We start from the raw sequence: 23,806 nt of genomic DNA, 5'->3' as shown, positions 1-23,806 counted from the left end.
CAGGCTGGTCTCGAACTCCTGACCTCAGGTGATCCACCTACCTCAGCCTCTCAAAGTGCTGGGATTACTAAACGTGAGCCATTGCACCGGCAGACTGTGATAATTTCTGAGAAACAATTTAACTTGTGCTCCGAGCACAATGCTAGGCCTTGTTAGAGGTACAGGACTCAGGGGTTTCCTTGGACCCAAACCCAGAAAAGACACGTTGTACCCTTCCCTAAGGCTGATTGCACACAAGGTGAAATGGAGAGCAGAGCAGGACCCAGATGGCCCAGAGTAGTAGCAGAAAAGCCACTGGAACCAGAGCCAGGGACTTGGCTTATGGTCCTGGCTCTGAGACTAATTAGATCTTTGGGCAACGTTGCTGTGCTTCTCTTGGCCTCAGCTTTCTCATCTTTAAAATGAAGGGGTGAATTGTAATCTCTCAGAGTCCATTCAGCTTAAATGGAATCGTGGTCTCTTCCTACAGGAATCTAGATTTTTTTTGAAAACCTGCCTTTAGGAACTAGCTAGGCTATGTATTAGTGTTCTTAAGCTATTCATTCTCCATATTTGTGAAATGGTACAAAAAAATCCTGCTCACCTCACTGTGATGTCATGAAAACTAAAAAGAACTGAACCCATGTGAGATCTTTATTTCATTCCCTCGAAGAGGTCTGTGATTGGTAGAATTAAAGTGCTAGCCTTCCCTAAGTTATGTATGTCTTGGTATACATTGAAGGTTCTTAGCTAAAGGAATGAGATTCTGACAGTGGAATTCCAAGCATCAGCCAAAATTGGGTGGGAAAACCTGTCCTGCATTCTCACAAGCTCCGCAGATAGGCTTTACTGTTTTTAAACCCAGCCGTTTAATCAAACCTCAAGGAGACTTTTCTATCGGAGCTTACAGACTTGTCCAAACTAAAAAGAATATCTAAACCTGGGGGAGGGGGATGTGGGAGGGAGAATGAGTAAGCAAATGTTTTGTTAATGAATAAAGATCCCATATTTCATTCCTGAAAGCTCTCACTTTGCTTTAGGACCATCAGCAGAAGCACAGAGCTAGCTTAATAAGCTGTAGGATGTGAAAAAGTCACTGATAGGTCCAGGGACGTTCTCAGCTGAAGGGGACCCTGGGGAAGTGTCCAGTCCACCCCCAGCCCTACCTTGCAACCAGACAAATGAAGCTGTCTGCTAGAGAATCTGTAGATTCCCTTTCACATTTCCACAATGACAAAGTTGTGTATGGGAGTCCCCAGGAATCATTTATAACTGAAAGAAAAGGAAAAGCCACCTTCAAACTCCAGCTTTAATAAATCTGAGATCTTTCTGGAAACCCAAAGCAACTGCCTCATTTGGTTTTCCCAGAGAATATGAACAACAGATCAAACGAATCCAACCTAGTGGAAGAAGGGTCTATAGAGTTTGGGCTAATTTCTTAGTAATATTCAGCTGCAGCCACTTTCCTTCTGTTTAATTTCCACGTATCTGAGTGCTTGAATTCGTAATTCATACCCTTGTTTTGAATTCCCACTACCAATGGATTCCGTAAGGCCATTCATGTCAAACACCCTCCAAACAGTTCCAAGAAAAGGATTGAGTTAGAATTCTTTTCCCAACAGTCAGAGGGGCTATGGACCTGGTTTATATGAGTAGCGTGTTCTCATAACCCCCAAATCCTTGACAGACGTTCCAGGGACATGGCCACTTCTGCCATGTAGCCACCATTTCAATCAGGCCTCCTCAAACAACTTACTCCTAATTTCTACAATATGTAGGTGGCAACTGTAGCCCAACGGGTGTCCGTAGATACAAACCAAAGCTTGCTAAAACCATGTCTGGAAAGCTGACAAATTTCCAGGCAATCTACCCTGAGCAGCAGACAGAAATAAAAGAGCTAGTAAGAAGAGAAACAGACATATAATATAACAGAGTTTCCTGAAATTCATTATACCAAACTTTCAGGATAGATCAAGGAATCGGACCTAATTCTGCCCTGATTATTTGGGGTATGTCATTATCAATGTCGCAGAAACATTTTTAAGCCACTGTCTATCAACAATTTGATGAAAGAAAAAAAAAAACCTAACATTTCACGAGTAATGTTGAGTGCACAGTGATTTGAAAGAATCACTATTAGTAAACTAAACAGCACTCTAAATAAAGAAAATGACTGCTGTTAAGACATACTGTCTGAGAATTCTCAGGAAGAACACCACAATGCTAACTCTGCTGTATATAAGAAATTATTCAAGTATGCATTTGAGTAATTCTGCATTTTAATTTAACCCTTTGAAACATTAATCAAACCATGGCTAATTATAGGAATTAAGGAATTAAACGATGGAATCTTCTAAAAGATATTATTTAAAAGGCAGTTTATACAATTACTTGTATAGATGTTAGCTTTAAAGAGGAAAACAGTTCTACTGTAATGAAAAGGGTCTTAGAAAATTAAATTAACAAGGGGGGACCAGGCTGATATGAAACTAAATTAGCATCAAATGCAAATTACAGGGTACTTAATGGTAGAAACAGGTGCAGAGAAGAACCCTAAATGAGATAAATGAATAAAACATCCCTCTCCACAAATGTGGAAGCTGACACAAAGTCAATGATATGAATAATTCAGCAGCCTCCACACTGCTGTTGAGGTCAGCCTGCCTTGACCTTTGAAACAGGAAGTAAAATTCAGTTCAAATTTGAGTGACTAGAAATATAACAGTTATTTGTTTTTTATATTAAAAAACCTACGGAAATTTTTAAAAAATACAAATACAGGCAATATACAATAGAATTACAGTTTGAAGTAAAGAGACATTATATAATCAAAGTAGTTGGTAAACAAACAAAATAATTAGATAAGATTTTACCCAAACCATATTTCAATATGGAAATCCTAAAAATAAAGATAATTAAAAACATATATACCAGTGCTCAGCTTATTAATGAAACTCCCTGTAAGAATAAATTTTTAAATCGTTATCCTTTCTTCAAAGTACTTTTTTGTGTTGCTGTCAATGTAAAAAAAAAGCATGTCATAATTTTTAAAGCCACATATTCTTATTAGTAATGCAAAATAATTTCTCATATTTGTAAGATAAAATTTGGTTAAACTAGATTTTTTTAAATCTGTGTAAAGTTGCTATTTTTTAATCCTTCAATTCCTGATTGAATAAACATTGCATCCTCCAAAACTATTCACCTTAGAAAAATGCAACCTAGGTTCTAAAAACAAACCATTCTCATAACTGATTATCTACTGTGGTTTTATGTGTCTTTTATCCTTTTTTTTTCTTTTTTGCATGCTTCAAAAGTATTTTGTACAGTCAAATAGTGAAAGTACTCTCCTCATCTCAAATTGAATTTGGTGCTGTTAGAGATTAACAGGGTATGACAACAAACCAATTTCTACAAGCTTAGAAAGACAGCAAAATATATATGGTATATCACCCTCATTCTTATTTTACAGGATGGCATAAAAGATGTTTGATAATAGCAGTTATCTCTGCCCTCCAATTGGTTCTATTAAGCGGACCTACAGCTTCGCTATCTACCTTTCATCTATCTACTGTGCTTGTCAGATAAAAGATTATGTTGAAAGATGAGCTTAATTTTATTTTCTAGATTTAGAGAGGGTTAAAGCTACACACACACCCCCACACACACACACACACACACCCCCTCAGCCATCTATGAGAGAGCGGTGGTAAACTAGGTCTATGATTATAATTACTGTAGGAAGAAGTTTGAGAAATGTTCCTTCCAAACCAGAGTGTTTAGTTGAGGCAAAATGAAAGATGCAGAGTGTGCTGGGTTTTTCTTAATTGTTATTATTATTATCATATCTGCTAAACCACTCCTCACTCGACATTTAATACAGGGTGATAGACCAAACACTGCTGATTTGGGGTTTGCCATAATGACTGACCTGAGCAAAAGCTTTGTGTACAAAGTGGCTCCCCATTAAATAAGGGCTCTGTGGAACCAGCTGGTTCTCATTTTGAAACAACCGGTTTCTCTATCCCCAAGTGCTAAAGAAAATAATCCCTGCAATCTATGACTGCACACTTTCACAGAGGCAGCAACGAGAATTTGATTGTGGAGATAATTAAAGTCATTCCTGGAACTTCCAAGAAAAAAAAAAAAAAGGTGGAACGAGGTGGGGTAGAAAGAAAGAATAGTCAATGATAGTGTTTAAAATTAAACTATGACAAATCATTTTGAGAGGAGAGGAGGGAGGAGGAGCCCCCACCCTTTATGGAATTCAGTTGAAACAGCTCTGTTTTCTTCTCTGCTCGGCTGCTCCAGAGGGAGGTCCGAGATGCGATTAGTCAGGGCCACAGCCCTTAGTGTCCGGCTCGGAAGCCGAAGAATCGAAACATGGCTCAAGAAGCTACTTATCACTGATGACACATCACAATGAGAATTTTTTTTTTTAAGTTTCAATCTTAAATAAAATAGCCACAGAGGAATCTAACTGGACTCTTCAACCAACATTCTTTCCTAGCTGATCTGAAATGCTGAGGTTAGTTTAATATAATATTAAGAAAAAAAAAAAAAGAGTGTATCAGACATTCAGAGACACTCATCTTTCAATCTGGAGGAGAGCCTATTCCTTTATTATTTTTTGAATGCTACATTGTTCTACAATAAGAATCCATGCTCAAATAGCCTGAATGACATTCAGCTGAACCTACGTTCCCTGCCTGCCTACATTATTTCATAAGCTTTTGGAAAAAACTAAACTAAAATACGTGTAATCTGTCTGTCTGCGCTATCTGCCTTTAACAGGAAGAAGAGATGGGCTCGATGAGGACGACTCACGGCCTCTCAATTAACCTGATTAGTTCAGCACATTGCTCTCATGAATGACACCTTATCTTAAAATAAGGGAGAACTTCCTTCCTCGAGTAGACACAGGAGCCCCCTAAAGCCACAAAGATGCAGTCTATCAAATGTGAGGGCCTCTGCTTCTCCTCCCTCTTCCCAGCTCACAGGTCAGAGACACCGGCAGGCCAGGCGCCTGATTGGATTTTGTGTCCTAAGGACAGAAGGCAAGCTCCCATCTGCCCAGGTGGCCTTGGATAAGGCTGGGGAAAGGGATGCCCTGTGGGCAACTTCAAGCCCCTTCTTTCAGAGTCAACCAGGCACATGATGGGATTGGGGGTGGGGGATAGGAAGATTGGGGAGGGGGGAGGGAGAGAAAGAGAATTAATTAACCCTTCAATCTCCAGAGTACCATGTCAATGCTATACCTGCCTGAAAGAAAAACTGGTGAATTCTGAAGTCTTCTAATAGTATATAAAACAAAGGCACTGCTTGCACATAGGTCCTTCTGACACTGATTTCGCATTTGACATAATAGAGGATGGCTGAATTTTTGCCCTGCAAAAAATCGAGCCTTCCCCCAAACTCTCTGAAACATGCTGGTTTGCAAAGGATGCCACATATATGTGTTTTTAAAAAATGAAAAATTCCCATTATCATGTGTAATACACATAGTTCATAAAATATATTCTTGAAAATATGCTTTGTGAGAATGTCAACAGCAGAGATTTTCACTTGTCTGCTCCATGATTTACTTGATCAATTAAACAGTTAGGCAATGAGGAGATTTGCATGGTAATCGTGTGAAGATTAACATTTTTAAGTGTAACAAATTTAATATTTTATCTTACATTTTCTGTTCCTCATCATTCTTTAATGGCAGTGCCATTTCACTTTATTGTGTAGTTATAACAAGCCTGTCTTTAGACAGAGAGATGAGACCACCAGATTCAACAACTGCATTTCTAGTTCCTGTCATTCTTTCCTTTCACAAAACAAACCCTAAGCATCTAGTACGCAGGAGGGAGGCACTGTGCTGAGCATAGTCACTGCCCTCTTAGCTTACAACCTGCCCTCCAAAGAGCTCGTCTACCTGCCTGTGCTCAGCAATACCACAAACAGCTAAAATTAGAATTCCATAGTTGGAAAGGGTCTTAGAGATCTCTTCCTTCAGTCTTAACCAATGTGTAGACTGCCTCAGAAGAGCACAATAAAGCCATGGAGTTTGCCCAAGTTCGATACCTCTGGGTATGAGCTAAAAGGCAACTTTAACCCGGGGATATTTCTCTTCTACATCATGATCCCAGTCTAAAATGGCATTCTTCTATTTTTAAAACATATATATCAATATATTATTTGTTTATACTTGCTATTACTAGTCCAACTATTTTGGGGGAACTAGGGGCAGAGATCAACCCTGAGACACTGAGAAAGCTCCATGAAGCCAGGAACTATGTTTATCTTTTTCACTGTTATACCCCCAACCCTGAAAACAGTGCATGACGTATAATAGAGACTTAACAAATATTTGTGGAAACAAAACAATGAGTGAGTCTTCATCTAAGGAGATTTAGCTACCATGATTAACTTCAGTAAGGTAATTGTGCTCAAAAGAAAGTCCCATGGCAACAATCACATTAAGAATGAAAATCCACATGGAATATATGACGCTCACATTGCAAGAGCTACCTGATTTTAAGCACCTGATATATGCCAAGCCCAGTGCTAGGTGTTTTAATCCTCACAACGCTTCAAAATAGAAGTGAATTTTCCCATTTTGAAGATGAGAAAACTAATTCCCCTGAGGCTCAGCTACTAATAAGTAGCTGTGGAGAAACTGGATCCCTTAGCCAATGCACTCCAAAATCTATGCCTTTGCCATCATACTGTGCCTCCTCCCAGATTTCTCTATGGATTACTGATGTTTTTCTCAAGGAAATACACAATCAAATTAAATGAGGACATAAGAACTCAAACATTGCTCCAGCAATGAGTACAATAAACAGTGTCATATATGTATATATATGTGTGTGTATATATGTATGTGTATGTGTGTGTGTGTGTGTGCGCGCGTGTATAAAATCCTGAAAGTTAATTGTGACATCAACTAAGAAAGCTGGCTTGGTAAATAGGTTTAGAGTAATAAATGAAAAGGAGCTGTGAATAGCAAGAAAAATGAAATAAAAGAGACATTATGAAATACTGAAAACAGTGTTTTTACCTGAGCAATTGAGAAAAGGGAAAAAAATCAGTCTGGGAGATAGGAGATGTGGAGTTTCTAATCACTTGTTTTATCACCAATAAAGTGGATAGTTCCTTAGGCTGTGTGCCTCAGTTTATAGATCTGTCAAATGGAGTCAATTTGTGCAGAGAATTTTCTGAGATGGTATACCCTGAAGTGCTCTAAAATGCTGGGAGTGCCATTTAGATGTAAGCTACTATTAAACTCACAGTGATCAGGGGTTTTGCTTGCTTTGTTCTAAGGTGCTTATAGACTAGGATTCAGATGCCGGTCTTTATGAGCCAGATCAGGGCACTCTCATTTCTACAGCTACAGAAAGAACAACTCAGTTTCTAAAACCATATTCTGAGACATATCCCATACATCTGACATTAGAATCTGGCTTTAGGAAAACAACAAGACTGTGTAGAGAAACATGGGTTTTCAACACTGTTGGTAACAGCTTCAAAGACAACCAGGTGAACTCTTAACCAACTTTCTTTTCTAAAGAACTTTTTAAAAAATGAAAAAGAGACTGCTCTCTTTTCATGTTTTTTTTTTTTTTTTTTTTGGTCTCTGTAGTGTGTGTGTGTGTGTGTGTGTGTGTGTGTGGGTGGGTGGTATGTAGCCAAACCTGATGCGGGTCCATAGTTCTTCAAACTAACTTTCCATCCTGTGAGGGGACTTCAGCCAATAGTACACTCAAGACTATTAAAAGTGATATTTTCAGATATTACTAATAGATCAGAATACTTATGAATGAGAAGCACATTAAAAACAGGTGGGGAAAATCTCAGTAGCTTACCTCTAGAAAACAATAAATAATTGCCAGCAGCATGACTGTCTGATATTCAGGTGGAGTAAAAAAGAGCTTTAGTCAAATCATGGTTGCTTCAGGAAAGTGGAGGAGGGAACAACCTTTTGACCATTAGAAAAGTTACCCAGCTGGGCTCCTGATTCCTCGGCATGCACCAGCAGAGTCTAAGTCGCGTGCACCACCCGGCACAGGCGGAGAATTCACAGCACTGGCAGGGAGCAGTACCACGTGAAAAAGCAGCAGCTGATGTCTTGAAACAAAATATCCTATCATTTTACTTTGATAATTTTCAATTCATCGATTAAAAAAGAAAAGAGAAAAAGTTATTTCAGCCTTGAAGACGTCATGTCCTGAGCCCCAGTGTTCACACCCTACAGAAGGGCTCTTCCTACCCACACATGGTATCAATATTTAGTCAATTGAGCAGCAAATGAGCAATAAAGTTCTTGAGGGATTCTTGATATTGATTAAAAGGGCATTAAAAAAAAAAAAAAACACCACAACCTTTACATGAACCAAAATTTGAGAATGTTGCCAAAGCCCCATAAAATATGTATAATAGTGACAGTGTCCAGATTAAAAATGTACATGGGCAACTTGATTACTATTTTCTGTTTTTTTCCCTGCCCTGGCTCTGAAAGTGTTAAAGAAAACAATAAAAGAACAAGTGAGTGTACAGGGTAGGATTTACTGGCATTTACTTTTAATCTATGGCCCTTCACTCTGTAGCTTATCGGGCCTCTGTCAGTCCTTTTTCCCCCTTTATATTTCACGAGGAGCCCCCCATGCTGCTACTGAGAGACAGAGCCCAAGTGTCTATGAGCTTTTTGTCAGGTAAAAAGAGAAGAAAAAGGAAAGGAACAAGAGGAAAAGCAAAGCTAAGAGGCATCTATTAGATGTCACTAGGCTTTTGTATTCATGTCAATGATTCAGGATTAGAGTATTTGAAATAATCTTATTGAGAGGAATCAAAAGGCCCACCGAGTGAGAGGCTGCTCTGTAGCATATGGCAAAGGCACGAACAATATCTTATTAAAGATGTGTTGGCTAACACCATTACTTTATATTATATTACAAAACTATTGTGCCTTAAACAGTTAGCAGGATGGTATAGTTACCGAGTGCCATTTTGGAGGTTATTGTGTAGGATCGAGCTATATAATTTGCCAGCTTGTCTAGTTCAGTCATTACAAATAGGGTTCAGGGTTTAGGGCATGTTTGCAACAGGAATGAAGCACTTCACTTTCAAAAATAGAAATTCCCAAAGCACATAGAAGACCACTCTGTTCCCACTGAAAGTAGAGTACACATTTCTTTTTTTTTTTTTTTTTTTTGTTTGAGACGGAGTCTCGCTGTGTCTCCCAGGCTGGAGTGCAGTGGCGTGATCTCGGCTCACTGCAAGCTCCGCCTCCCGGGTTCACGCCATTCTCCCGCCTCAGCCTCCCAAGTAGCTGAGACTACAGGCGCCCGCCACCACGCCCGGCTAGTTTTTTTTTGTATTTTTAGTAGAGACGGGGTTTCACCATGTTAGCCAGGATAGTCTCGATCTCCTGACCTGGTGATCCACCCGCCTCGGCCTCCCAAAGTGCTGGGATTACAGGCTTGAGCCACCGCGCCCGGCCGAGTACACATTTCATAGATGGAACAGGCCAATGGCCTGTTCTTCTCCAGAATCAGTTTAATTAAGTTTGCATCATTTAACATAAATGACACCCCCTGCCCCACCCATGAAAATGTAACAAAGATTTTTTTTTTTTTTTTTGCATGACTCCCCTCGTTTTTAGGAATACATGCGCACACACACACACACACAGTCAGCTTCACACTTTAGCAGGATTAGGACAATTAAAATTCTATTATAATAAGTGCTGTAACATTAAAACCTTCATCTGCTTCTGGACAAAGACTTGTAACTGGAGAAATAGTTTGTAAGGCAGATTTTTCTTCATTTACCCACACCTTTAAAGGCAGGGAGCAATGAAAGACAAACCTGTACTGTTCACCATATTTCATTGATTGCAATAGGGGTATTGAGGTCACTTTTATATTGTCCTGGACAGCATGTAGTTACACGGTTTGTAAAGAGAGGAATGGGATGGGGGGCTGTGAGAAGGAAGAATTAGTGGTCTATTTCAGATAACATCTCATGCAAATTAAAGCAACCAAAATACCATCTCTTTATGCAGGAACCTCTAAATGGAGTTTTTAAAATCTGGTCAATTTTTATTATAGAGTTAACCGGGCACTGGCAGTAGAAGGAAATGAGGAAATGAGGGGAATTTATCAATGGAGAGTTACACGGAGAGAGTTTTTTCCCCCATTCTAAGCAGCTTATTTTAGGAAAGTAAAAGCATGTTTAATATAGTGATATATTCTCATCGCAAAATGATTGTGCATAGTTGCTAATGGGACACACAGGGGACTTTGAACTGCTTTTCTGTATTTATCAAGAACTGTTACAAAAGCAAAGTTATGATGACGTGGGATTAAAAACCTACACCACGGGCTGACACCCGGGCCATGCTACACATACACACTACTGATTCTCTGAAGCTCCGTTAAATACATTTCTTGGAAGTTGCTGCCATTATTTCCTTTACAGGAAAACCACTGTTATTCATTATACAGTGTCTGCAATAGTGTTATACCATGTAAAAGTACTTTGCATTATGATACATTGTCAGCATATTTGAAATGCATTTTAATGTATCCTGGTTGTGTATTTGGGAATAGCTGATAGTGAATGGAATATAGACTGCTATTAGCTTATTGTATTAGTTATTTTCTTATCACAGTAGCAAACTGCACACAAATGTATGGGGCTCATCTCATATTCAGAACGGTATTATCTGATATGTGATAAAATTTAGAATGATACTCATTCACATAAGTCTCATCGCTAATAATCACATGTGAATTCCCACTGAGAAGACAAATGTTTAAACACACTAGGGTTAATAAACAGTCTTAAATTCATGCTTAGTGTCAATGCTGGCTTTTCACTTTTGAAACAATGCAAACCTCTCAAACCAACCAAAAACACAATAATTATCCTGCCTAGGGCAATTTTAGAGAGTGAATTCCTCCTCCTTTTATTTTAACCAAGCAGTCAAGGTTACAAAATCAGATGGTACAAAAGGTTTATCAGAACGCTGAGAAACACATTTACACCTCTGGTTCTTCATGCCCCAGACAGCCATTTGCATATAGTGCAGAATGATTATGCATTGATGGTGGTTGGTCCTTCTGAAAACTGGATGGAAACCAAAATGATAAGAGTTGAAAGGGCATTGAAATGAAATCATGAAACTGACTAAAACCCTCATTTGCAACTTTAATACAAGTATATATTTATGTTCTTGTTAATTGAGGACTTGATGTGGATGACAAAAAATAAATAAATATTGGAATTTACCTCTGATTATAAAAGACAGAAGAAAGCCATTGATTGTTGAAAGACCCAGATGCCTCTACAATCCTTGGCAAATATATACCACGCCCGACCCAATGGTAAAAAGTATGTGGGTGGATGGGTGGATGGATGGATGGATGGATGGATAGTTAGGTAGATAGATCTATTCTAATTCTAAAGTTTTTATATTGTTTTCCTATTATACATATGGGCATATATGTTATATAAATACATTGGGGTCAATTTAATGAAGAAAATTAGCTTGTTGATAAGACAACACTGCACTTTTCTGAGAAGTCTTACCACAGAATTTATACCTCTTAGAAAAAGAATGAATCTTCAATAAACTTGTTTATCCAAGCAACCCTAACATGGTTAAGCTTTTCTGTTCATGTGATGTACATCATATAAAATCAACAGGCAAACAGGCATTCTAATATTTTCATTACTGAACATTCTATTTCAGATAATCATAAAACAAACCCAATTAGTGTTACCTAAATGGAAGTGATCTAGATGTGGAAGATCTTTAGACAAATCTGGAAAAAACAAATATAGGCATTTTTTTCCTTTATAGGAGACCCTTAGATAAGTGTGACCTGAAGTAATTCCAAACAGACTGGGTTTTTCATTTTACAAAATTTGTGTATTTTTTTATGTCACATGTCAAGGCCTAAATCCCATAGCTCTACATATAGATATAGGAATTCTTAAAAATGGGGGAAAAAGGCATGGTAATTCTGTTAACATTACAATAAACAAACTCAAAATTCCTAGAGGCACATAAGTTGACAGGCTTTTAACATCCACATTTTAATTATCAGTTTTGAGGAACCCAAAACTTGTAGGTTACTGGAGCTACATTATATCCTTTAAAAACTAGGTCTAAGTTCACACCAATAGGAGAACATAATTTGAGATAGAATTTCATCCTTTAGTATTTCTATCTACTTAAAAAAAAATCCACTTGTTAACAGTTAAGGATTCATTGCACAAGGAATGACGGTCACGTTGTCACCCTTACTTAATGGTTCATTTCAACAATTGCACTAATTCAAAATTGAAACAAACAAACAAACATCAAGCTGCCCCGGATCCCGCCCCACTGCAAATAAGCAACAGAAATCTAGCCAAAAACTTCAGGAGTCTGTGTGAAAAGAAGCCTCTAGCATACTTTGGAGAAAGAAATGTTTTTATAAGACTATCTGTATTCATCCATGTCGTTGCTCAAAGATAGTTTAGGAAAATAAAGAGTTTTGGGAAGCAAATCAAGAATGAATGGTCATCCTAACTAGATATGGAATAACAGTCTGTATACTTAATATATTCAGTTTCAACATTTATTTAAAAGTTTCCATATAGAAAGTGAAAGATTTTTTAATAGATGCAGAAAAACTGGGTTCCCAATTCAGACTACCCTATGTGATTTTTGTCATTATCATCTTTTCTGATTCTTACAAAGTAAACCTAATTAAGAACCTCCCTCATTAGTCTTCCAGAAAAATTAGCACAACTTATGCTAATTACTCCTGCAAAATTTAATAAACTCGTTGAAATGGGAATAGTCTAATGAGGTTTTATTTATTGAACTAAGATAACTCCAAGTAAAAAGGTTAGGACACAAGGATATCCAATGTGGTAATAAAACTCCTATTTATTCAATTTCTAAACATGAAGTTTATTGCAAACCTTTTAAATTGAAATACTAGTTACTCTGTGAATATGTTAAATCAATCTCCACCTTAATTCAATAACTAGAAGTCATTTTTTGCTTTTTACTTTAACAATAATTACCACACATAGCCCTTTACCTCAAAAATAATGAAATCTGCTGTTATTAGTTCCTGGTCATTTGCTATTGAACATAACACATTTGACTTTTCCCATGTCTACGCAGCTCAAATATCTGGATCACTGAGTGCAGGCTGGGTTATGTGCTTCTTAATCAAGCTATTTGGCATCACACAGAAATGTAACCTGGCATTCAACTCCAGATGTGCGCTTCCTACATTTACAGCATTTTTTCTATAAACTTTTTTGAAGTGACTTGACAAATTGTCATGATTGTAGAAAGAATTGGGGTCATATTTTTCTTAGTCGGTGCATGCCATAAGGATGAAGTATAATAGAAGCCCCTTTTCTAAATCACCGTTTGCAACTGCTGATTTTGTTAATTCTACTTTTTTGATAGGATATGCCAGGCTGATGTCCCAAAGTCACTGGTAGCAAATAATACAGCCAAAATTTAACACAGAAATAGCTTGCCCTGCACGATTGTACTATGACCAGAAAGCCTCTTCTCTCTACCCTATAAATAGTTTTCCTGAATAACCACTGCTAAAAGTCTTTTGACTGATAAAAATAGCAGTGTTCTCCAAAATTCCGAAGGACAAGCAAAGAGAGCTAAAAATTATTGGTGCTCAAAAGTTAACTGCGTGTTAAAACCATGCTAAATCCTAATGCAAAGATTGCCTGTACTCTCAGCTCTGTAATTGCATATAGTATGCATCTGTTGAAAACAGTTTCTATTGCTACTGAAGGCAGGCCTCAAAGCCTATTTTTACAAAATATTCAGAGATTCGCATCCATAAATCTGAAAGCAAATCAAACCCTAAGCACGCAACACAGATATTATGCAATCAGTAATATAGAATCAAATTGGAAACTACGAAATTCAAACACAGTTGCCATCATTTTTTCCCCTTTGCAGCAATATTATGGAATTGAAAAACCTTTTCTATTTTGCCCTTTCTTGCATAAGTTCTTTTCTTGTTGTTATTCTCTTCTCTCATTGTTAAAAATGGAAGTTTCACGTATCAGCACAGACAGGACTGGAGCTTTTAAAACCTTTGGCAGCCTGAACGACAAATAAATTCTGAAAACTCAGATGCAAATAAAAATAGCTAAATGGGGTTTTGCATATCAACTGGCATCATTGCATGAAAAGATAGTTCATCAGAGACAATGGCAACAGCCAGCGAATACACATATGCTGTGGGGCTTGTGCACATACACTGAGTTTCAGCTGTTTTTAAAGTACTTCTATCTGAAGAGACCAAGATTGGATACACACTGTTTTCTACTTTGTCAAACCAAAAGGGAAAAAAAAATGAAAAGGATAAATGTCATGAGTAATATCTCCGAAGCCACCAACAGCATAAAGTGCATACTTATTTTGCCTAAATTGTTTGAACTACCCCAGCCAAGAAAAGGTTTTAAGTACCCTTCTGGGACAGATGCAAGGCGGCAACAATAGAAGCCACACTAATGCAATCCAGGTAACACAATCCTGTTTCAAAAACAGGGGCCAGGCTAATTACAGTGCTGCTGAGTCAAGTTTCTTATGCCATCGCAACCCACAGGAACAGGTCAAAATCAAATGTTATTCAAACCACAGTCATATCAACCTTCTATATCAGAGTCACAGCTTCAAACCAAATGAAGAACTTAAAAGCTTAACCCATTCACAAGCAAAAAAAAAAAAAAGTGTTTTCATTGAGGGTGGCAAGGTAAGGTTCTTGTCATCATCTAAACCAAAAGGAACTGCATGGCAGAACAAAATGTTTATAGTTTCAAAGTTTTTGGGGACTATTTGGGCTGATCCTTTGATCAGTACACTTTCTTTTCAACAGAGGAGTAAGAAAAATGCTTAAAATAACAAATGATATTTTGGAGAGGTAAATTTAAATAAAACAAACCAGCATAAAGGTTAAATTCACTTGTGACCTTATTCATTTGGAGATTTATGTTCAATCACAGAAAAAGCAATTATATGAACAGTATATCTGCTTTTGTAGATAAACATGTTATCCTAATTCTATAGGTAGCACACACATCACCATATGTCAAACTTTCTCATCTTTTAACTTTGAATCAAATATACTAATACTTTTATATGGAGCAAAAATATATATATATTAGTGAATATTAGTGAGGAATATTTAGTTAAAATATCTGATTGAAATGTAACCTTTATAAAGCTACTTGGCAATCAATTGGGTTCAAGCCTGAAGACTCACATAATCCAAAATCGACAATCAATCTTTTGGCATAAATTATGATGAAGCAAAGTAAACATCTTGTTTTTTGTTGTTGTTGTTAACTGAAAAATGATAAAATGAGTCCAAAAAAGATAGAAAAAAAGATTTTTTTTCTTTTGTTGTTGTTGTTGTCAAAAATCAATATTGCTGAAACCCAAAAAGGAACTTTTGTTCAACCGTTAATCTCCTCAATGAGGGATCGGTCAGTCTTATTGGCAAGACTCTTTTTCCAGCTAGTACAAGATGCTAGCTCTTTTCCTAGCTGACAATTGACAGTATCTATAAACCTTTCAGACCATTTAACTCTCAATGAGTAATGCTATGTAACAAATGGTTTATCATACATGTTTCCATACAATGAATTTCAATAATTAAAATGTAAAATGAATATTTGGAATGCGACTTTGCATAATGCGTGCACACTGACTTGAAATTGCACCGAACAACTAAAACAGATTTATTGTTCTACAGTGATTTACTTGGTCATGTCAGATTAGTAATATGGATCTGTTTAAAAACACAATAATTAAGACAAGCAGGATAAATTAATCAACTTACAATATAGTCTCATACTGCAATCAAACCCAGCAAATAACAGTAGAAAATCTTGGTTCACAGATCTCTTTAAACTGCTTTTATGCATAAATAAAACCTTAAAATGTAGATGGATTACGTCCAACAGAACTACTGTAGCTAAAAGTGATAATGATTCAAACATTTTTCAAATAAAAGTTAAATATTTATAAGCACCCAACCACATTTCATAAATCACAAACTATTATTATTTTATTTCTGAAGCTTCCTGGCACAGCATGAGGATTGAGCCACAGAAAGTCAGGAAAGAAAAAATATATTCCTTTAGGAGCATGAATCAGGCAAAAACCGGAGCAATCCAAGGAACAGGCCTCTAAAAGAACATTCCATATGGCTTTCCCAGGAATCAAAATCGCTCAGTGCAGCATAAGTCAAGACCAACAGGCAAATTTCGGCCACATGCATTCCTAACCCTCGCCCATGAGCAACACAAGGGCAGGTGTTTCATTATAATGAGGAATAAGAATCCAGTGAAAGAAGAGTGGTCCCTACCTGTCAATTATCACTGGATCTGAGGGAGTCTCATTTCGGTTGCCACAGCTTTTCTTGTCACAACAGCGGCTATGGAGCAAAAGCGAAAGGATTTAGTACAACCATTACAATGTAAAATCATCATTTAGGCAGACAGAAGGCTCAAATTGCTGGGTTGCAAATGCTAGAATTACCACAAAGCCATACCTGGCAATCAACGGATCCCTGGGACAGAAAATTCTATTTGGGTCACCTATGGGTTAATGGCCAGGCTTAACCTCTCCCTGCTCAGAGAAGGAGGTGGGGGAGAGGGGCTCTCCCAGAGCCAAGATTGAGAGCCCCAAGATGGGGTCTCCCCATCACTGCCCGCGGTGCTGGCAGAGTTCACTGTGAAGTGCACTATTATTACCTCTACCCAATGAGAATATTCGAGGTTGTGGGTGGCTCAAACGTTCTTCCCTCAAGATCACACTAATTGTGTGGAACGCATCAATAATGAAGTATGAGTGATTTCTCCCCCTCCAGTCATTTTGTATTAAATGGATTCCTTTTTCTTCTCTTTTCTTCTTTATGGGCGGCATTTCCTTCAACCACAGCCTTTCCAAAAATCCTACAGCTAGAACTGTTTGCTTTTGAACCATTTTCATGAGAATAAAGGTAAAACACAATAATTAAGACAAGGAAGAGGCAAGATAAAAGAAAGTGGAGATTCACATTCCTCTGGCTATAAAAGCCTGCTCTGGCCCCCACTTCAGTTTTCTGGGGGCATTATGGACATTGGAAGTAAAGATTAGCACAGCTCTGTGAGAGGACGCTCTTTATATTAGAGAAGGAACAGCCTATAGGCTCAAAAAGTACCCACTACTAAAATCTCCCCCGCCAGGTGTGGCTGCCAGTTTTTTAAAAACTGAGATGCCTTCTAAAGGGTGAACATTTTATGTTTTTGAAAAGTACAACGATCAACAGAAAACAATCCATCTGAAACTTGTTTGCAAATAAAAACAAGATCTGCACCAGGGGCACACTTACAAAAGCAGTGAAGTAGATGGGGAGGGAGGTCCTCCAAAAGTTGTATTTCACCAGGCACCACAAGCAAATATGCAGTTCTTGCTCTTACACACACACGCGTACACACAAAGAGATACACGCATACATGCACACTTGCAACTTAGTGAATCATACAGCCTACATTTAGAGGGCCGTTGGAGAGAATCAAATATTGAACTTCATCTTCAGGACCCAGAAATATACCCCTACGTAGGGAGTCCTTCACCAAAATTGGAAGGTCTCTTTTCTTGCCATAACTATGTCTCTGAGAAGAGAATTAGTCTCCACTCTTAGGTGTCTTCTGTTTTTCTTTCATATATTCAGAGAGTAAGAGTAAGAACTGCATCTCCTTTGACAAAGCCTCAGCTAAAACCACTCTGTCTATCTTATAGCCTTTCACCTTCTGACTCAGAGGGAACTATTTCCTCCAGGCCTGAGTTCTGCTATATACTGCTACTTTGGGGATGGAAAACCCAAAGTATCTCGATATCTAAGAGACAGATAAAGTAACAAGTAGCTGAAGCAGTGGAAAATACGAGCAGTTGAAATGCATACCAGAAAATACATAAAAATGTAACTCCTCCATCCCTGAACTCTGATCCCCTATACCTACATATCATGGGCTTCTCAGAATAGTAGAGTGGTTAAGAACACTGGTTCTGAAATCTGACAGAGATGCCTATGTCAACTTGAGCAAGGTAATTCACCTTACAAGATCTCAGTTTCCTCATCTGTAAAATGGAGCGATTTCAGGACCCATCTCTAAATGCCAGGGAACAGGCTTGAGGCAATAAGGGTATAAACACTTGGCTTCATGACTGGCCTCAGTAAAGCCACAATGAAGCATCATTATCACCCCCTGAACCTACCTCCTTCAGTCCCCTCCTCCTTCAAGTCCAAGCAAATCTGCCCTGTGCTCTGCAGAAGCAGCAGGTCTCCAAAAGCAGCCCATCAACAGAGCCCACATCTCCTTTACCCATGGAGGAAAACTGTCAGGTGAGAAAACCTACTTCTCCTTCATTTTCCTTTTCAAAACACCAAGTAGGCAATGCAAGCTGCCCACAGACCTGCCTGGGAGAAACGTCCTCCAGGAATTCCTCCAACCTGCTTGCTGATACCCATGCACAAGGGTCTGTTTTTCAAGCCTATCTGATTTTCTGCTTCCCCACTACACCATCTCCATCCAAGTCCTTGGACTCTGCAGTGGCTGCCTACTTTTCTGTCTCCACTCTGACCGCCTGCAAGAGCCAGAGTGAGCTTTTCCAAATGTCAGTGGTACTGTGCCACCTCACCGCCTGAGACCTTTTAGTGGCTTTCCACTGCACTTAGAACAAATCCATGACATGACATGATACCAGACCACCTCCCAACCTCCTGCCCCCTTCCTCCAACTTGCCAAACTCCTACCTCACTGGCCCATTTCAATCCCTCTCAGTTGTGCCCTGTTCAATCTGACCTCAGGCCCGGACCCTGGCCGACTCTTGCCTGGCGGGCCTCTCCTCCAACCTTTCCCTAGTTAGCCAACCTTTTCTCACCCTCAGAGCTCAGCCTATAGCTCTTTCCCCAGAGAGGTTTGGCCTGACACCCCACCTTTAATCCAAATTAGGTTTTTTCTGTTTTTTTTTCCTTCCAAAAAGCACTTAACACAATGCAAATTATATTTTTACATATATGTTATTGTCTTTCTCCCTCTTCCTATTCTTCTCTTCCTTTAACTCATAGACTTCGTAGAGGAAGAAACTATCAATTTTATTTACCTAATGAGCGGCATAAGGCCTGGGGTAGAACAGAAAAGCTCAAATATTAATTGGTTGAATAAATTAATAATTTTATGAATGAATGTTATATATTAGGGGGCAAATACAATCCAGAAGAATAAAAGGGTGACAGATAAATCCAAACTGACCCTCTGGGCAGGCATTGTCGCTGGAAGGAAGATGCACCCCACCCCACCCCATAGAACAAACCACCTCCCCTAGGCATGCCACACTAGGCCTGAGATTTTTCCTTTTGACTTAAGCACGGTCGTCATCTAAAAATAAAAATGCTCCTGAGAGCAGCCAGACGAATTGAAGCATTCCTTTCTAAGGGACCCAGGGAAATAGGCAGATGCAAGGAGCAGAAGTATAGAAGGAAAGATAGAAATGAAATGGGGAGAATGAAGAAAAGTACAGAAAAAAGAATAAAGGGCTGGTGGTCACTCTCCACTTACAAAAAAACTTTATGCCAAGTACAAAAAATAAGCCCAACATGTTTCCTGTTTCTTGGGTCACATCACTGTATCACATAGTCATTATTCCTGAAATGGGCTATTCCAGCTTCTGTTCTGCACCTCAAAATAGTGTCTGCTACAAAATAATGTCTACAATATGATCCTGTTAAATATATATATATACACACACACACACATATATATGTGTACATACATACATATGGGTGTGTACCTATATATATGGATGGGTGTGTACACATACATGTGTATATGGAATTCTGTGCAGCATTAAAAAGAATGAAGGTAGGGTTAGAAGCACCAGCACGGAAAGAAATCTACAGTATATTGTGAATTGAGAAAACCAAGTCGCAGAATACTATTCAGAGTGTAGTCCCATTTCTGGGAGAAAAATGAAAGCATGAAAGAGAGAAAGGGAGAGAGGGAGGGCAAGAGATGGTTTTTACACGTATGGTTCACTCCCTCACTTCATTCAAGTCTCTGCCTAATGTCATGGCTTTAGAAATGCCTTCCCTGCCGCGCATGGTGGCTTATACCTATAATTCCAGCACTTTGGGAGGCTGAGGTAGGTAGATCACCTGAGGTCAGGAGTTCGAGACCAGCCTGGCCAACATGGTGAAACCCGTCTCTACTAAAAATACGAAAAAAAAAAAAATTAGCTGGGTGTGGTGGTGGGCGCCTGTGATCCCAGCTACTCGGGAGACTGAGGCAGGAGAATCAGTTGAACCTGGAAGATGGAGGTTGCAGTGAGCCTAGATCGCACCATTGCACACCAGCCTGGGCGACAAGGGCGAAACTCCATCTCAAAACAAAAAAAAAAAGAAAGAAAGAAATGTCTTCCCTGACTGCCCTAGAGCACTCTAGCTCCTTATTCTGCTTCACTTTTCCTCATAGCGCTCACCATGTTGCATTTTATATTCATTTCTCTTTTATTGTCTCTGTCACCTGAATATAAGCCCCGCAAAGACAGTCGTAGACCGTTTTGTTCACCCCTGTATCCTTAGCAACTAGAACTAAGCCTGGCACACAGTAGGCCATCAGGAAATATTTCTTAAATGTAGGAACTTCAAAGAGTTAACCTATACAGAGTGGAACAGGCAGTGGGGAAGAATGGAAGATATGCATTTAATTTTTATATTTTTGCAGTGTTTTGCTTTTTTTTTTCTTTTTGTACTCCCAGGCTGGAGTGCAGTGGTGTGATCTCAGCTCAGCTCACGGCAGCCTCGACCTCCTGGGGCTCAAGTGATCCTCCCACCTCGGGCCCTTAAGTAGCTGGGACTACAGGCACATGCCAACATGCCCAGCTAATTTTGTGTATTTTTTTTGTGGAGGCTAGGTCTCACCATGTTGCCCAGGCTGGTCTCAAATTCCTGGGCTCAAGCGATCCACCCAGCTCGGCCTCCCAAAGTGTTGGGATTACAGGCGCAAGGCACCACGCCCAGCCTAGTGTTCTGCTTTATATGGCAATATGTTTTTATATTCAAAATTAAAAATCAACCACAAGTGGTGGAAGGAAAGACTTCTTGTAGACTGAGCTGATATCAAGCCCCCTGTGGCTTCCTAGAGCCGAGCAGAGCAAGGACCTCTCCTTTGTCGCCAGGATCCTCTATCCTGCCCATGTGAGTTTTCCCTTTTCAGGTGGAACTGCCCATAGTTCTTTCTGCTAAGCTCAGAAGGACCAAGAGTGGGCACCAACCTCCACTATACACAGGAGAGGCATTAACCAGGAAGGAAAAGCTGAAAGGAGAATGAATTCACTTATGTTTAAGGCAGAAGAGGGCTCATACTGAAACAATTCCGTAGATGAAACAGATGCAAAAGCACTTAACGGAAAAAGTGACAGTGTTAATAAAAGAAATCACAATGATAATTAGGTCCTCATTACTGCGTGACTGATGGACCTTTATCCATTCAAAGCACGATTTTTTAGGCTCCTACTATGCGTGCTGGGCTCTGTACCAGGCACAGACTTGGGATTTGCTCTCCCACGCTGGCATCTTGCAAGGCTTGGATTTTCCTAATTTGCTTTGTCGCCCAGGTAAGATGTTAAAAGCAGGCCACTGTTTACATCCCTTCCGAACCTGCAATCCCAGTGACAGGAGAACAATGTGGCCAGTCTCGGGCGTAGGTAGCCAGCAACTGGTGTGGTACATACACTGCGGACTGAAATCAGCAGCCCTTTCCTCAGCAGAATTGTATGTCTCCCAAACAATTCTGCGCATCCAGAGAAAAGTGAACTTACGAGTCTCTTTCTCACCAGCCTAACACAGGTGGTGTATTTCTAGAGCTTCATAAACTAGAGCAAGAAACACCTAAATATTCCCAGTCATGGGATCGGCAGATCTTCATTTTAGGGACATGGAACTTTTTCCTACAAATAGTGCCTTTCTCAATGGGAGAAAAGCATCATTTCAAACTTGAAACTTTACAGGAAAAAACAAGATGCTTTACATATTTCCCTAAAGTGGCTAGAGACTGAGATCTATGATTTATCTGAATAGTCTGATTAATAGCTATAAAGATGACTTGATTCTAAAGAATCCATGACATAAATAGGCTCTTCTATCCTCTGTCTTCCTGCTGTGTCTTAAGGTATGTGATCCATCCTCATCACACTAACTCAAGTACCTGAGCTCGCAGGTCCATCTCATCCTGCCTTACCTGGGACCAGCCCCACCAAGGACTCCTCTTCTGTTTTGCATTTGCCATTCCTCCCTCCCTGATTAATTCTTTCCTTCAGTTTACAAATATTATCAAGTTTTCCCATTGTATAAAATTTTAAAAGGACGCTCCTTTTCTCTAAGTTAGTTTCTTCACTGCCGACATCCTTCTTATAAGAGTCCCTGTCACTCCTTGCCACTTCAACCACGTAATACAGGCATCCAGGCCCTCAGCACGTACTTGAATCTCCTCTTAAAGTTTACCAGTGACCGTCTGGTGCTTTCTCAGCCTTCATGTCCATCTGGATCTCTCTAGCACTTGCTATGTGACTCCCCCACTTTGAAACACCCTCCTTTTATCTTTTTTTTTTTTTTTTTTTTTTTTTTTGAGATGGAGTGGATTCTCACTGTGTCACCCAGGATGGAGTGCAGTGGCTCAATTTCTGCTCACTGCAACCTCCACCTCCTGGGTTCAAGTGATTCTCATGCCTCAACCTCGCTGGACCACAGGTTCGCACACCGCAACACCCAGCTGATTTTTGTATTTTTTGGTAGAGATGGGGTTTCACCATGTTGGCCAGACTGGTCTTGAACTCGTGGCCTCAAGTGATCTGCCCACCTCGGCCTCCCAAAATGCTGGGATTGCAGACATGAGCCACTGTGCCTGGCCTCCTCCTTTTATTTCTATGTTCTCTATGCTCAAGCTTCTTTTTCTGAACTCTCTAACACACCCTGCCTTCTTGCCAAGCGTGATTATTCCCCCAAGAATATAACCATAACTTCTCTTTCTATTCTCCCTCCTTTGTCAATCCCATCTAAGCCTGCAGCTTCAACTCTCACCCTTGGGAAACGACCTCTGAAGTCAGTTATCTTTGACCATAACTTTATTTCCAGATCCAGAACTCAGGACCATCCACCTGCAGGACTCTCCACAGAGAAATTTTGGCTGGATTGCAACAGACAAGCCCAAACACTTCATGCACCCTCTAAAATCCCTCTCCCTATTCCTGCTACCCACCTACAAGTACTTCCTCCCTTCTCTGAATAGACATAGCCCTTTGCCTCAAGCTCTCATCACATTCAACCCTTTCTAGAGTGCAGTCTCGTTATCTGCCAACTGATATCATCTCCCAGGCCACACCATAAGCTCCCCTACTGCAGAACCAAGTCTTTTCTGGCTCTCCGTTTTTGAGTGTTTTGCACATAGTAGGTACTAAAAGAATAAATGAAAACATCCTTAACCACCACAACTAGAATGAACAAAGTACATGAATGTTTCAGTAGACATTTCACTTTGATTCAAAGTTCTTTTATCTGCATTCACACTGAACAACTGCGCACTGGGTACTTAGACCCACACTGCAAATATTGCTGCTGCTGCTGCTGCTATTCACACAAATACTCCTACTATTAATAATAACAACAGATATTCAGTACTTACTGTGTGTCAAGGCACTGTGATAAGCATTTATGGGGATTATTGCATTTAATCTTAATCACCATCC

The 23,806-nt window shown here is 39.4% G+C and overlaps 1 protein-coding gene across 11 annotated transcripts in view; it reads right to left on the bottom strand.

Moving 5' to 3' along the window:
• The window catches only part of EBF1 (EBF transcription factor 1), a 411,481-nt gene that overhangs the window by 368,274 nt on the left and 19,401 nt on the right, over nt 1-23,806 (bottom strand). For all 11 annotated transcript variants that reach the window (XM_050794789.1, XM_050794794.1, XM_050794787.1 and 8 more), the window contains exon 6: nt 16,386-16,454. In XM_050794789.1, the coding sequence (XP_050650746.1) occupies nt 16,386-16,454 (69 nt within the window). The remainder of the gene's footprint in view (nt 1-16,385; nt 16,455-23,806) is intronic.

The sequence above is a fragment of the Macaca thibetana genome, chromosome 6 (genome assembly GCF_024542745.1).
Source record: "Macaca thibetana thibetana isolate TM-01 chromosome 6, ASM2454274v1, whole genome shotgun sequence".
NCBI classification, from domain to species: Eukaryota; Metazoa; Chordata; class Mammalia; order Primates; family Cercopithecidae; genus Macaca; species Macaca thibetana.
The sequence above is the reverse complement of the archived record's forward strand: the minus strand, read 5'-3'. Positions and strand labels throughout refer to the sequence as shown.